The sequence below is a fragment of the Anomalospiza imberbis genome, chromosome 25, assembly GCF_031753505.1.
Source record: "Anomalospiza imberbis isolate Cuckoo-Finch-1a 21T00152 chromosome 25, ASM3175350v1, whole genome shotgun sequence".
Lineage (NCBI taxonomy): Eukaryota > Metazoa > Chordata > Aves > Passeriformes > Viduidae > Anomalospiza > Anomalospiza imberbis.
In genome coordinates, this window is record NC_089705.1 from 6,262,294 (window position 1) to 6,276,952 (window position 14,659).

The following is a 14,659-nucleotide window of genomic DNA, read 5'->3' on the forward strand; positions in this document are numbered from 1 at the left end:
AGAGCCCTCACAGCAGAGACGCTTCAGCCCAAAAAGCGCTTTTTCCTGAACGACTGCCGCTCGTTTAACATTAAAACGTGGCTTTACCCTGACAAGCACCGCCCATTTAACACTAAAAAAGAGCTTTTCCCTAACCGGCCGACGGGCATTTAACACTAAAACCGACCTTTTCCTTAGCGGGTGCCGGTCACTCAAAACAATACTTCCCCTGACGGACCGACGGTCGTTTAACACTAAAATACATTTTTCCCGGGGCGAGTGCCGGTGATTTACCACTGCAAAGGTGCTTCCTCTGGCGGTGATTTAACACCGAAAAGGGTTTTTTTTTGCGCGGCCGGGGCCCGCGGCCCCTCCTCGCCCGCCTGACGCCTCCCCCGGCCCGGCGGCCATGGCGGCTCCGCGGCGCGGGCCCGGCGCGATGGCGGGGCCGGGGCCCGGGCCGGCCCCTCCGCGCCTGGCGCTGGCCCTGGCCCTGCTCGCCGCGCTGGTGGCCCTCAAGTACTACCGGGACGCGGAGGCGGCGCGGCAGCAGGTACCGGGCAGCGGGCAGCGGGCAGCGGGCAGGGCGGGCCCGCGGGGCCGGGCGGAGGGAGGGGGAATGGCGGGCCCGGCGGCCTGAGGGGAGGCGGCGGCACCGGGCGGGCAGCGGGGCTGAGGGAGCCCTGGCCGGGCTGAGGGGCCACCAGGAACCGGCGAGCAGCGGGGCTGAGGGAGCCTTGGCCGGGCTGAGGGGCCACCAGGAACCGGCGGGCAGCGGGGCTGAGGGAGCCCTGGCCGGGCTGAGGGGCCACCAGGAACCGGCGGGCAGCGGGGCTGAGGGAGCCCTGGCCGGGCTGAGGGGCCACCAGGAACCGGCGGGCAGCGGGGCTGAGGGAGCCCTGGCCGGGCTGAGGGGCCACCAGGAACCGGCGGGCAGCGGGGCTGAGGGAGCCCTGGCCGGGCTGAAGTGACCACCCGGCATCGATGGGGCTGAGGGGGCCACAGCCAGGCTGGGGTGGCCACCAGACATTGATGGGGGATGAGGGGGCTATAGCCAGGCTGGGGTGGCCACCAGACATTGATGGGGGATGAGTGGGCTATAGCCAGGCTGGGGTGGCCACCAGACATTGATGGGGGATGAGGGGGCTATAGCCAGGCTGGGGTGGCCACCAGGTATCAATGGGGCTGGGGTGGCCATAGCCAGGCTGGGGTGGCCACCAGACATTGATGGGAGCTGAGGTGGCCATAGCCAGGCTGGGGTGGCCACCAGACATTGATGGGAGCTGAGGGGGCCATAACCAGGCTGAAGCGACCACCAGGTATCGATGGGGCTGAGGGGGCCATAGCCAGGCTGGGGTGGCCACCAGACATTGATGGGAGCTGAGGTGGCCATAGCCAGGCTGGGGTGGCCACCAGACATTGATGGGAGCTGAGGGGGCCATAACCAGGCTGAAGCGACCACCAGGTATCGATGGGGCTGAGGGGGCCATAGCCAGGCTGGGGTGGCCACCAGACATTGATGGGAGCTGAGGTGGCCATAGCCAGGCTGGGGTGGCCACCAGGTATTGACGGGGCTGAGGGGGCCATAGCCAGGCTGGGGTGGCCACCAGGTATTGACGGGGCTGGGGTGGCCATAGCCAGGCTGGGGTGGCCACCAGGTATCGATGGGGGCTGAGGTGGCCATAGCCAGGCTGGGGTGGCCACCAGGCATTGCTGGGGCTGAGGGGGCCGTAGCCAGGCTGGGGTGGCCACCAGTCATCCATTGCCAGGGCGGTTGGGGTGGCCACCGCTGGACTAAGAGGAGTATAGGTATTGTGGCTAATGGGGCTGAGGTGGCCATAGCCAGGCTGAAGTGACCGTCAGGCTTGGGATGGCCACCAGGCATCAGTGGCCGTGGGGGTTAAGGCATTGCTGGTGTTGGGGCGACTGCCAGGCATCGGTGGTTGCTGGGGTTGAGTTGGCTGTGGCCAGGCTGAGGTGGCCACCAGGCATCAGTGGGGGCTGAGGTGGTCACTGGGCTGAGGTGGTCACTGGGCTGAGGTGATCACTGGGCTGAGGTGACCGCTGAGCTGTGGTACCACACTCCAGTGGACATGGGCTTGAGGTGGCCACTGCCAGGCTAAGGCTCTGCAGGGCTGTGGTGGCCACCAGTGACCAGCAGTGACCAGCTGCCCCCCGGGTGCAGCCCCTGGCCCTGCTCTGGGCTCTCCATCTCACAGCTCCTCTGCCGCAGCCTCCAGAGGTCACTGAGAAGCAGCAAAGGAAGGGATGAGTTGAAAAGCCCCGTTTTTCCCTGGGGTTTGTGTTCGGGTTTTGTTTTGAATGAGGCTGATTGACTCTTTTTGATTGTAGTCCGTGTCATTCCAGTGGCTGCCGGAGCTTTGGGGATCTCCTTTATGGGCTCTGTGCTCCAGCCCTGAGCATCTGAGGAGGTTCTGGGAAAAGAACAGATTTCTCCTTCTTGATACTCGTCTAGTAGAGAGAGAAGTGTTTTTAAAGGATATTTTTAAAGGATGCCTCTTTTCTTTATCTCTTCTTGCATTGCAAAAAGTGACAAATGGTTTAAACAAGTTAATTAGAAGAATTTTTTCAACAAGGACAGGAGGGTGAGGACATTCTCACAGCCTGGCAGGTCTGCTGGAGGTTTGTTTTTTCTGGAGGACAGGCAGACAGTTGTCACTGGGTGCTGCTGGAGAGGAGAACAAAGTATAAACAGCCCAAGGTTTTTATTTTTTTCTTCCTCTTGCTTCAAACATATGTCTTGTCTCTTCCTATGGAAATGTTTATTTAGCTGAACCACCCACAAGCAGGTGGGAGAGGAGAGCTCTTTGTGGGAGCCGCAGCTCTGTTCCTCTACAAAAACACCTCAGCTCAGCCTCACCCCTCTGGCACAAACAGGGAAGTTGTCTTCCTTATAACCCCAGACTAAAAAGAGAAAGGAAAAATACCCAACAACTTCTGGGAGCTTTCTTTAATGTGAGCGTTACCAGAAAGCAAAAGGCCAAGCCCTGACGTCTCTCTGCATTTAGACATCGTTTTTGTCGTCCCTGGTGTCCGAGTGCAGCAGGACTGGAGTGTTCTCCACGGGAGCCTTTGTTCCTCGGGGCCTGGGCCTCATCTCCAGCTGGGTGGCTCCTCCTGGGTCCCACTGATGGGTGCTCGCTGCTCACCCCGTGGCCAGTGCAGCTGAGGGACGTGGCCGTGGCTCTGTCTGGACACGGCCTTTGGGATGCTGGTGTCCAGCACCTGTGATCCCACCTCACGTCCTGCTGTCCTGGAGGTGTTCCCGTGTCCCCGTGGGGCACAGCTGGCTCTCCTCCTGCCTCCAGCCCCATTTCCTGAGGGGAAAAATGACTTTTCCCCCACGGTCCAGCAATGCAAATTCCAACCCCATCCCTCAGGGTCTGTGCCTGTGGAGTGCAAAACGAGGAGAGGCTCTAAAAGATCCATCAGCAGAAGAGCTGTGCTGTGCTGAGGAGAGCAGAGGCAGCCGAGCATCCCCTCAGAGCTCAGCCTGCCCTGCCCAGGGGAGGCTCCTGCTCCCTGCCCAGGGCCCTGAGCTGGCTCCCAGCCCAGCAGTGATCCCAGTCCATGACCCGTGTTCCCAGCACAGGTGAGATCTGGAGCTGGAGAGGTCCTGGAGCTGGCTCCCAGCCCAGCAGTGATCCCAGTCCATGACCCGTGTTCCCAGCACAGGTGAGATCTGGAGCTGGAGAGGTCCTGGAGCCTGGCACGAGCCTTGTGTGACCCTGGGAGATGTGTCAGCACCTGCAGCCAGGTGCTCGGCAGAACTGTTACCTGTTTCCAGAGCCCAGGATGCTCATCCCCATTCATTCAGGGAATCAAAGCAGGTTAACTGTGGACGGTCCACAGTGCATTGTGCACAAAAAACCATCTCCCTTCATTTTTTCATGTCCTTGGCCATGTCCTCATTCAGATCTTCATTTTGAGTTCCAGTTTATTTCAGTCTCAGCCCTGGAACTGCCCTGGAAGGCTCTTAAGTGCTTTTGTAGCTGCAGTTGATGGGAGCAAAGCCTTCCAGGCTGCATTAGTGCTGCTTCAGGCTGGCAGGCAACAGATGGAAAATAAACTGGTTCAGGAGCTCTGGGGATGGTGGTGGTGCTGCAGGCAATGGAGAGCAGGCACGGGTAAACAGCAGAATGCAGAGTGTTTGTGCTCCCAGCTCCAGGCTTTTCCGGGGGTGGCAGGGCAAGCTGCTGGATCCTGGGGCATGTGCCAAGGGTTGGCTGGCACCGAGGGCTTTGTCTCACCTGCTCTGTGTCTCTCCCTCCTCTCACACCAACCTGGAGCTCTTGCTCTGCCTCCAAGTTGTCCCTTTCCCTTCAGACTGCGGAGTGGAAATGTCTGGAAGCATCCAGAGCCCTTCTGGGGCTGCTCCAAGGGAAATATCACCTTGGTGAGCCCTGTGGGGGCTGTGCAGAGGGAGAAACTGAGGCACAGAGAAGCTGGGATCCTGTGGAAGTTTCTGGAGAAGGCTGTGGGTTCTGTGACTCCCTGATGGATGGCTGAGGGAGCAGGGAGCCTAAATATTCCGTGCAGTTCCAAGGCTGGAGATTTGGAGGGGTACTGACCGGGGCAGGGCAGTGGAGTGGATCCCACCACTGGAGTGGATCCCACCACGAATGGAAGTTTCTAATTCCAAGGGCTCAGCTCACTCCCTCTGTGCTTCTGGAATGTGGTACTGACATGTTTGACTGCCTTTGACTGCACATCAGCTTATCCCAGCAATCACCACCTCCAGGTGCTCCCAATAGCTGCAGCTTTAGTAGTAACAAGCTGGAAAAAGTGGGGAATTTTTCTGACAAAAGACACTGAACGTGAGCAAATGGCTCAGTTGGAATTACTCAAGCAGATGCAGGTTCAATATCCTCGTGCCAGCAGTTCCTGGACACATTGCAAATAGCACCAAATCCTGCCAAGGGGCGTTAATCTTTCCCCTGGATGTGCTGGGAAGAGCGGGATTAACTCCAGAGGGGCCAGAGAGGACTTCTGCAGGGGGTTCCAATGAAATCTCTCTTGCCTCTTCTTCCCAAACCAGGAGCTGGCTCTGAAGTCCTTGGGGAATGAGGGGCTGTTCCTCTTCTCCTCCCTGGACACCAACAAGGACCTGTACCTGAGCCCAGAGGAGTTCAAACCCATCGCTGAGAAGCTCACAGGTGGGTTCCTGTCTGCCTTCCAGAGCCCTCCCTGCACAGAGCCAGACATAATGAGCCCCACAGCTTGAATTCACTGAATAGTTTATTCACTTTATTGTTTTCTGGTTGCTGGTTTGGCTCTTATTTACATGAACTGAGGCTGTGAAGCTTTCCATGTTGTTGAAAAGGCTTAAGCACCAGACATCACTTTTACAAAGTGCAGTTTTTACAAGGTGGAGGATCCCATTGCTGGACTAGCAAAGTACATAAGTTACTGTGTCTGGAGCTTAAAGGGGATTTGGGATGGGTGAATGCAACAAATCCTGCTCAGGCCAGGCCAGGCCAAAAGCATCAGGGAGTCACAGGGTTCCATTCAGCTGGGGCAGCTCTCCTGGATGGCAGCTGTGGGAGATCATCTCTGGAGGTTGTGTCAGCTCAGAGCAAGTGGCTCTGCTGGTGCCAGGCAGGGAGGAGTGTGGGGATGACAATGGACACTGGGGACACAGACAGGCTTTGCTGTGCTCTCCTGGACTGGCTCCAGCACGTGCTGGGATCTCTCCGAGGGGCTGTGAGTCTGCCTGGGCTTTGCAGCCAGGGAAACAGGGAATCATGGAATGGTTTGGGTTGGAAGGGACCTTAAAGCCCCTCCAGTGCCACCCCTACCATGGCAGGGACACCTTCCAATGTCCCAGGCTGCTCCAAGCCCAGTCCAACCTGGCCCTGGACACTTCCAGGGATCCAGGGGCAGCCACAGCTGCTCTGGGCACCCTGTGCCAGGGCCTGCTCACCCTCACAAAGTTTTTCCCAATATCCAACCTAAACCCACCCTGTCCCACTTTTAAGCCATTGAGTTGGTCCCCTTCCTCTTCAGTTCATGCAGCCAAAGCTGGTCTGGGGATGGGTCTGAGTTCTGCTGTGTGGGGACAGCTGGGAAACTCCCAGTGCGCCTGGATTTGCCAGGATAAACATGTAATCACTTCACAATTGCTTAAAAGGGGAGGGAGGGCAAACAGCTGCTTGAATTCCTGTCCTCTTGTCTAGGGGTTGCTCCAGTCTCAGAATCCGAAGAGGAGGAGACGCCGGATCCAGAAGGGGAGACTTTGTCCATCGTGGCCAAATTCCAGCCCTTGCTCATGGAAACAATGACGAAGAGCAAGGATGGTTTCTTGGGAGTAAGTGTCCTGCAGGCCACAGATTCTGGGATAAACACGTCTGGTGGGCTGGGAACAGCACCAGGAATTCCAGCCTGTTGGGAGGGGACAGGCTCCTGCTGAATCCCGTGGGATTTGCTGCGACAGGGACCCCACTGCCCCCCTCAGCTTTTCAGGGTTTCAGCACACTCAGCAGCACCCTGCCCCAGTTAGAACACCCTTCCTGGGAAGCTGGGAGCAGGAACTAGAGCTGGCTCTGCCTCAGCTGAGTGCAGCAGCACTGGTGTTAGGTGGCATGTTCCCCTGTGCTCTGTTACTCACATTCTTGAAGGCTGACAGAACTGTTTGGTGGGGTAAGAAGAATTTGGGATGTGATACAAATCTTTTCCCCCTTTTCCAAAGCCTCCCTGCATGCATGACATCACTGCACATTGGGAGGCTCCACTGTGGGCTCTGACAGCATCTTTTGTTCACAGATTTCTCACGTGGCTCTGTCTGGGCTCAGGAACTGGACGGCCCCAGCAGCCCCTATGAGTGTCCTGCTTGCCAGGCAGTTTAAAGCCTTTCTTCCTCCAAAGGATAATCTGGATCCTGGGGATCCGTGGTGGATAATTCCCAGTGAACTGAACATCTTCACTGGCTATCTCTCCAATAACAGGTTTTACCCTCCACCTCCCAAGGGCAAAGAGGTGAGATATGAAACTCAGATTTTATATGTGCATCCCTGGATTTTCTAAGGAAGCAGGAATTCTGTTGTGTATAGCCAGGAGCACCTAAACTGGAGGCAAAACTGAGAGCAGGCAAAAGCTCTGTGTGTCTGTGACAGCCAGATGAGGCTGACTCGAGTAACTTCATCTTGTTTGTTGATTGTGTGGGATTTGAGGATAGTTTTTCCCGGAGAGGCTTATTCAGAAAGGACCTGTGCTCATTCCTGGTGGAACAGTGGCCACATGAGCCTTTAGGTGCCAAGTGGGACTCTGTGTGTGCTCAGCAGGTAAAGCCTGGCTGTGCATCCCCTCCCCTGGGTGCAGGCAGGTGCTGCTGGGAGCAGTGGCTGCACTCCCACCCCTTCAAAGGCTGAAGCATTGATGGAGGCAGCCTTGCAGATCAGTTTGCTGTTCTGCCTGGGCTGATGGAAAGCTGCAGACCATGGGAATGGCACAGGAGCCATGGAAGATGGATTTATTTGTGACAGCAGTGCCTTGCTTTGTCTCCTTGGTGTGTGATTAGGTCGGTCCCTGAGCTGGGTGTTAAATCACAGCCACTCTCTGGCCTTCCTGCTCAGGTGGGTGTTGCTTTGGAGCTGTGTGGAGGAACAGTTCTCATTGCTGCTCATCCAATTCCCTCTGCAGGTGATCATCCACAAGCTGCTGAGCATGTTCCACCCGCGGCCCTTCGTCAAGACGCGCTTTGCCCCGCAGGGAGCCGTGGCCTGCATCCAGGCCAGCAGCAGCTTCTACTACACCATAGCATTCCGGTGAGCCCCAGGGGCTGGGGGACACCCCTGAGCCTGTCCCCTGTCCCAGGGCAGGGCAGGAGGCTGCTGGGAGCCCCTGGCAGAGAGCACAGCAGTCATGGCACGTGCAGCGCGTTCCCAAGGGACGCCAGGGGTGGTGTGGCTGGGAGGGGAGGAGGGGGGTGCAAGCCAAAGGTCACCTGTGCTGCCAGTGTCACTGTGCCCTCATGCAGGGCATCACCCTTGGACTACCCCTGGCTGAAAGGGGAGAATCTGGCTAGCAAGAATGTTGTTAGATTTAGGTTTATCAGGGTGTCTTTCCAAGGGGGAGAGGCCACAGAATTGTTTTACTTGGGAGTGTTACACACAGCTTTGATGTGTCTGATCAAGCTGGAGGTGGGGCTAAAGGGGTCTTGTTCTGTCCCTGTGTTTCAAGGAATGATAAAGTATTTCATCCTTCCTGGCTGCCCAGTTCCAGAGGGCGTGGATACTGGAGATGCTCCTGACCCAGGGCATCTGTTCCAGTCTTTCACCCTCTTCACTGTGTGACATGAAATGCTTTTTAAGCTCCACCACTCTTGCCCAGTTTAGGTTCATAATTTTGGGTGCTGGAGACAGCTTTTCCCTGCTGTCACCTGCAGTGCAGGATCCCAGCTGATGGCTCCTCTCTCCTTTCAGGATCCACGCCGAATTCCAGCTGAATGAGCCACCAAACTTCCCCTTCTGGTTTTCCCCGGGGCAGTTCACAGGTTACATTGTCCTGTCCAAGGACTCTTCCCACATCCGGGACTTCAGGCTCTTTGTTCCTAACAACAGGTACAGCTGTTTCCCTCTCATTTCTTGGAAAACCTCAGTGATTTGAGCTCTGCCTGTAAATGCATTTCTACATCACTGAGGATCTCTGATGCATCCAGGGCCTGATTCACTCCCCAGTAACAGCCCCTTGGTACTGGGAGCATGGGAGGGACAGGCAGGGTGTGGCAGGACTGGCAGTCCCAGTGCCTGGCTGCAAGCACTGAAGTTCAGCAAGGCCTGGTGCTCCTCTTCCAACAGATTTTTTGCTTGGAGTCTCACAGGTTAAGGTTTTGTGTGCAGAGCTTTGCACCAGCTCGTTCCTGCTCTCTGGCAAGGAGCTGGAAGTGTTTCGGGGGGAAGAAGCTTCAAATCTCTGCCCATGACAAGAGTGAAAATTCTATTACAACGTTACCCTGGCGACTCAACCCCAGTGGCTCTGTCAGCACATTTCTTACAGCCAGCCGACACTTTGGGCTCTGCCAGCAGCCTTTTGCTTCCAAAAAAGCACTTTTAAAAGTTCAGCAGGATCAGAATGTGCAAGTGAAGTGCTGGGAAAGAAGAGGGAGCAAAGACATCTCTCTCTCCTGTCATTTGACAGAGCTCAGAGGTGTTGAGTGTGTTTTCCAGAGTGCTGAGTGGGTGCCTGGGCCCTGGTCCAGCAGGGATCTGGTGTTCCTGGGCTGCTGCAGAGATCTCCAGAGGCTCTGGGTCCAGTGCTGACCCTGCAAGAGGATGTTCCCATTTGTTTGGGGTTCTCCATGCACAGCTTTAGCCCTGGGTGACTCGTGGGTTCCCCGTGCAGGTCCCTGAACGTGGACATGGAGTGGCTGTACGGGGCAAGCGAGAGCAGCAACATGGAAGTGGACATTGGATACCTGCCTCAGGTCTGTGCCCTCTCCCAGTGCTCCACACGTGTGCAGCTTCTCCTCAGGGGTTTTTGTGCTGCCACTGAGCCGTGGAACCTCTGTGACCCCATTCCTTAGAGCTGGCTCTTGATCATTTCAGTACAGCAGTAGAGTTCCCATTCATCTCTGTCTGTCCTTTGCAGCCCTGTTGGCAGCTCTTCTGATATTTTCCTTTTTCCCTCAGTGTGGGTTGAATCCTAAGCTTCTGGAGACTTCCTTTTTTAAAACATTGCCTGACAGGCAGGAGGGAAGATGAGGAGCTGAATCCAGGCCCTGAGCCCAGAGCAGGGTATGAAAACTGTGGGTCTGGATTTAGAAAGTGCACAAGGTTGTTCCCCTTTTTTGTAGTAATCCCAGCTCTTGGGACAGGAAACATAAGTCAGAATTCTTACTGCCTGAATTCAACAGGTCCATGTTCTCCTAAACTAGAGTCCTGTTTATTTTTAATTGGCAAAAGACGGGAAAGCAGATTTAGCAGGATCATTTCAGCTGTACCAGAACACAAACCACAGGGAAGCTCCTGAGCAGCTTTTCCTGCTGCTCCCTCTCGTGGCTTCCCAGGGCTGAGCTGGTGATGGGAGCAAGAGCTTCCAATGAGCCCTGCAGATCCTAATGATTGAAAGGATCTGGTGTCCCACAGTCAGAAATCTCCAGTGGGAAGGTGGGAACATGGAATCTCTGCATTTCCAATCCAGATAGCGCAGCCACACTGAGGGAAATGAAGTTCCTCTCCCGGTATTTCACTGGTAAAGTGCAGCTCTAGGAGATGGGAGATCAAGCTGTACCTTCCTGAGGAGCTGCACAGTGCTATTTTGGACCTGTATCCAAATTCTCCTGTATCTGTATTCTCCTGGAGCCCAGGAGAGCCGGCAGAGGGCTGTGTGCAGGGTCCCACCCAGCCTGTTCCCCTGCAGATGGAGCTGGAATCCACGGGGCCTTCGGTCCCCACCGTGATCCACGACGAGAACGGGAATGTCCTGGACAGCAGGGACCCCTCGGGGGAGCCCATCCAGTTTGTGTTCGAGGAGATCACCTGGCAGCAGGAGATCCCCTGGCAGGAGGCAGCCCACAGGCTGGAAGTGGCCATGTATCCTTTTAAGAAGGTGAGGAAGAGGCTGGGCTCTCCTTGGCACATTGATTTGGGGCAGATTGTCCTCACTGAGCCATCCAGTGACCTGGAGGGCCAGCAGAGGCCACAGCCTGAGCAGCATCCAGGGCACTGGGAGGGTCTGAGCACTGGGAGGGTGTCCCAGGGCGTTTGGGGTCTCACAGCAGCCCAGACCGGAGCAAAGCCTCCATGTCAGGTGTCCCCAGGATTGTACTGTGGGTGTAGGCTCATCCTTCCTGCCTCTTATCAGTGGCTGCTGCTGTGATTTTGGAGCAGGCAGGTAATTGTGCTGCTTACAAATGGTTTTTCCTCTGGCTTTACTTGCACAGCAGCCAGGTGCCTCTGGACCAAGCTTTCCTTATCAGCAGAGAACACATGATGTGCCTGTGCCTCTGCAGCCTGCAGCCAGACACAAATTTATAGCTCTGGGTGACCCGAGCTATTTAACATACCAGCAGCCTGTGGAGCAGATGGCTACTGCCTGTCACTGCTTCCTTGGCTGAAGGGACACGTTTCAGTGGCTGCCTCCTTGTGCCCCAGCTTACAAATGTCCCTTCAGGCTGCCAAGATGTTCATATCAGCTCCTTTCATTTGAGTGATTGGAGCAGGCTCTGTGAGCTCCCTCACAGCCAGTTCTCAGGCTGTTTCAGGAGGTTTCGTAATAAATATCTCAAGGCCAGATTTCCCAGCAGCTGAGGTGGGGTTGCAGACAGCCTGGCCACCCTGGTGCAGATGTTCTGTGCAGTGTGTAAGGTCAGGGCTCTGCAGGTGCCAGGGACAGGGGGACCACAGCCTCCCCAGGAGGTAAAGTTGTCCCTGGGGACACCACCACAGATGTCACTCATTCAAATCTGCAGGACTTGCTGCAGATTGAGCTCTGTGTGTGTCACCCCTGGGTCTGGTTCCTTCAGAGCCCAGCCTGTTGGAGCTGGGCTGTTGTGTGCCTGTTCCTCACGCTGTCCCTCTGCCCACAGATCTCCTACCTGCCCTTCACAGAAGCCTTTGAGAGAGCACAAGCAGAGAAGAAGCTGGTGCACTCCATCCTGCTGTGGGGTGCCCTGGACGACCAGTCCTGCTGAGGTGAGGACATTCCCAGCCTGGCAGGAGGGATGGGAGCCAGCAGGAAACCTTGTGCCACTTGTTTTGGCTCTGGAGGTGCTGAGTAGACAAAGGCTGGGAGTGGGGAGTTCCTGATGAGGGCTGGGAGTGGGGAATTAATTACTGATGAGAGCTGGGAGTGGGAATTACTGATGAGAGCTCAGCTGCCCAGTGGCAGCAGCAGCTCTGTCTGAGGCAGGTTGTGAGTCAGGTGCCTTTGTCGAGGTGGAGACATGGCTCTGGTCTTTCCCCTTCCTCTTTCCTGCTGGGGAGGAGGCAGCATTGGCAGGGAAAAGGGACACTGCTCTGTCTGCCTTGTCCCTGGCACCTGCACAGGAGAGGCCAGAGCCAGGCCTGGCCTTGGGGCTGTCCCAATGTGCAGCTCTTCCCCCTCAATGCCTGAGAGCTTCTGTGCCACGTTGGGCAGGAGGGATGGGTGGGAGGGGAAGGGTCTCTTCAGTCCTGTCTGCCCTGAAAAACCCTCAGCACTGGGCTGTGCTTGGCATGAACAGCAAGTGGCACTCGGGGTGGCTTCCATGGCTCACTTCTGCTGGGCCTTCTGTGCCTGGCTTGGGCTCTGCTCTGCTGAGTCCTCTGTGCCAGCAGCACCTGTAGGGAACAAAAGCCATGGAAAGCTGCCAACAACGGAGCAAAAAGACAATGGGGAGGGCTGGGGGGAGCCAGAGTCAGCTGCCACTCAGCAGGTGGCATCGGGCATGGTGACAGTGACCCGAGGAAACAACAGCAAAGCCTCCTGTGCCTCTTTGTGCCAGGTTCGGGGCGAACTCTCCGGGAGACCGTCCTGGAAAGTTCGCCCATCCTCGCCCTGCTGAACGAGAGCTTCATCAGCAGCTGGTCCCTGGTGAAGGAGCTGGAGGAGCTGCAGGTGAGGCTCACACTCTGCTGGGGTGCCACTGGGTGCCAGGGGCAGGGGGAGCTCCCTCCCGTGCCAGGGGGGATTTTTGTTCCAAGCCCTCCCTGTCCTCGGCCGCTGCAGGGGCCAGGCAGACACCAGATGGAGGCAGGCTGAGAGGTGGCACTGTGACCCCCTTGGCTCTGTCCTGGTGCCAGGTTTAAAGCTAAACCAGATGCTTCTCTGTGAGACAGCCCTGCCCAAAGCCTCTGGTGCCATCAACCAACTGACTGCCCTGCAACCCAGGGGACAGCCAAATAACCAAATTTGGCTGAACCCTGAGGCTCCTGATTGAGCCTTTCCCCACTTCTGAGCCTGTGCTGTCAGCTGGGATCAGTCACAGAGCTGGAGAGTGGGAAAGGCTGGGATCACACTGTTGATGTGCCTGTGATGGGGTGATTTTCTTGTCTGGGGACAAAATCTGCAGCTGAAATGAGAGAGGGAGCCTGAAAGGGAATGGGAACGCAGCCTGTGAGAACGGTACCAGTTACCATTGCACTGCAAAGCAGCCCTCTGCTCCCTCCCTCCCTCTCTCCTGTGTCCCGTGTGCTCCCCCTGTGCCATTCTGCCACTTCTGGCATGTGCCAGTGTGTGTTTTGGGTATCTCCCTGCAGAGCAACAGAGAGAATGAGTTCCACAGCAAACTGGCCAAGCTGCACCTGGAGAAATACAACTTCCCTGTGGAGATGATCATCTGCCTCCCCAACGGCACGGTGGTAAGGCTGGGCTCTTCCCATGGAACGTGTTCTCTGCAGGGTCTCCCAGACCTGGGACTGCCCTTGAGCCTTTGTCCCTCCACCTAGAAATCTGAAACAAATGTGTTTTACTTCAGAGACAGAAGAGCAGCAGCTCTGGGCAGGGGCAGAACAGACTTGAACCAAGTGTGACTCCTCACTGTCCCTGAGGTTTGGGAAGCCACTGTAGCTTTGTTTCCTGCACCCCTGGCCCTATGTGTCCATCCTTTGAAGAAAATCTCCTGATCAGCACCTTCCAGCACATTTTTCTCCCCAGATGGGTCGCAGCAGATCAGCTGATCACCAGCCCACACGCTCTGGCTCTGCTGTGCTCCCAGCAGCCCCCACTGCCCTTCCCCCTGGATTTGGGGAGCAGTTCCTGACACCTGGCAGCTTGGTGCTGTCTGGGTCAGCTGCTGGGCTGGGCTAATCCTGCCCAGACACCAGCTGGTCACCCCTGCAGGGTCCCCTCGCTGTCCCCATGAGGCTGTGGGCTGTGACAATGGGTCAGTGTCCCCCTTTCCCATCTCTGGGGCAGCAGGAGGTGTTGGAAGCTCAGGTGCACCCCAGGCTCCATCTCCCCAGCTCCTGCTCACACACATGAGCTGAGCCTCCACGATTTTTCCCAAATTACTTCATCATCTTCTTAACCTAAGCAAAGGGTCAGCACCCTTGGGGGAAGATCACACATTCTTCTGTGACTGTGAAATTCAGACCCGAATTCTGGTTCCTGAATTAGCACTTGGAAAGAATTAGATATTCTGTAGGAGCTGTTACAGCCTTGTCACCTCTGTCCTGGCTGCAGGCCAAGGCAGTGGATGGGGAATTGTTCTGACCCTTAGAAGTCTCCTCTCATCTGTTTTCTTTGCCAGATTCACCACATCAATGCCAACTATTTCCTGGACATTACTTCTATGAAGCCTGAAGATGTTGAAAGCAGCATCTTTAGTTTCTCAACCAATTTTGAAGACCCTTCAACTGCAACTTACCTCCAGTTCCTGAAGGAAGGGCTGCACAGAGCAAAACCATACCTGCAGCCCTAAAAACAGGCACCTGAATGCCCCACTGAGATGGCCAAAGACTTCAGAGATCTATTTTGGTTACAGCAAAACCTCCTCATCTCCGTGCCAGACATTGGTGTTGAACTGCAGGCAGCCCCAGACCCGATCTTGGTTTGAGCCTGAGTTCCAGTTTACACAACCTGCCCTTCTCAGTTCAGGCATATTTCTACAGGAGTGAAAATACTTGAATCCATTCCCAGTGCACCTGCCTGGGTGTGCCACCCACCCTCATTTCTTTGCAGCTCCTCTTAAGCCTGGTGGAACTGGTGTAACCCCAGGACTGCTGATCTCCAGGACTCGCTG

The 14,659-nt window shown here is 56.2% G+C and overlaps 1 protein-coding gene across 1 annotated transcript; it reads left to right on the plus strand.

Moving 5' to 3' along the window:
* Positions 1-368: 368 nt before the first annotated feature.
* Positions 369-14,361, plus strand: SELENON (selenoprotein N). The gene is made up of 12 exons (XM_068172904.1): positions 369-532; positions 5,039-5,156; positions 6,177-6,307; positions 6,763-6,975; positions 7,639-7,763; positions 8,421-8,558; positions 9,340-9,421; positions 10,357-10,545; positions 11,525-11,630; positions 12,422-12,534; positions 13,176-13,277; positions 14,168-14,361. The coding sequence occupies exons 1-12, from the start codon at positions 389-391 to the stop codon at positions 14,336-14,338; spliced, it is 1,632 nt and encodes a 543-aa protein (XP_068029005.1). The 5' UTR covers positions 369-388; the 3' UTR covers positions 14,339-14,361.
* The last annotated feature ends 298 nt before the right edge of the window (positions 14,362-14,659 follow it).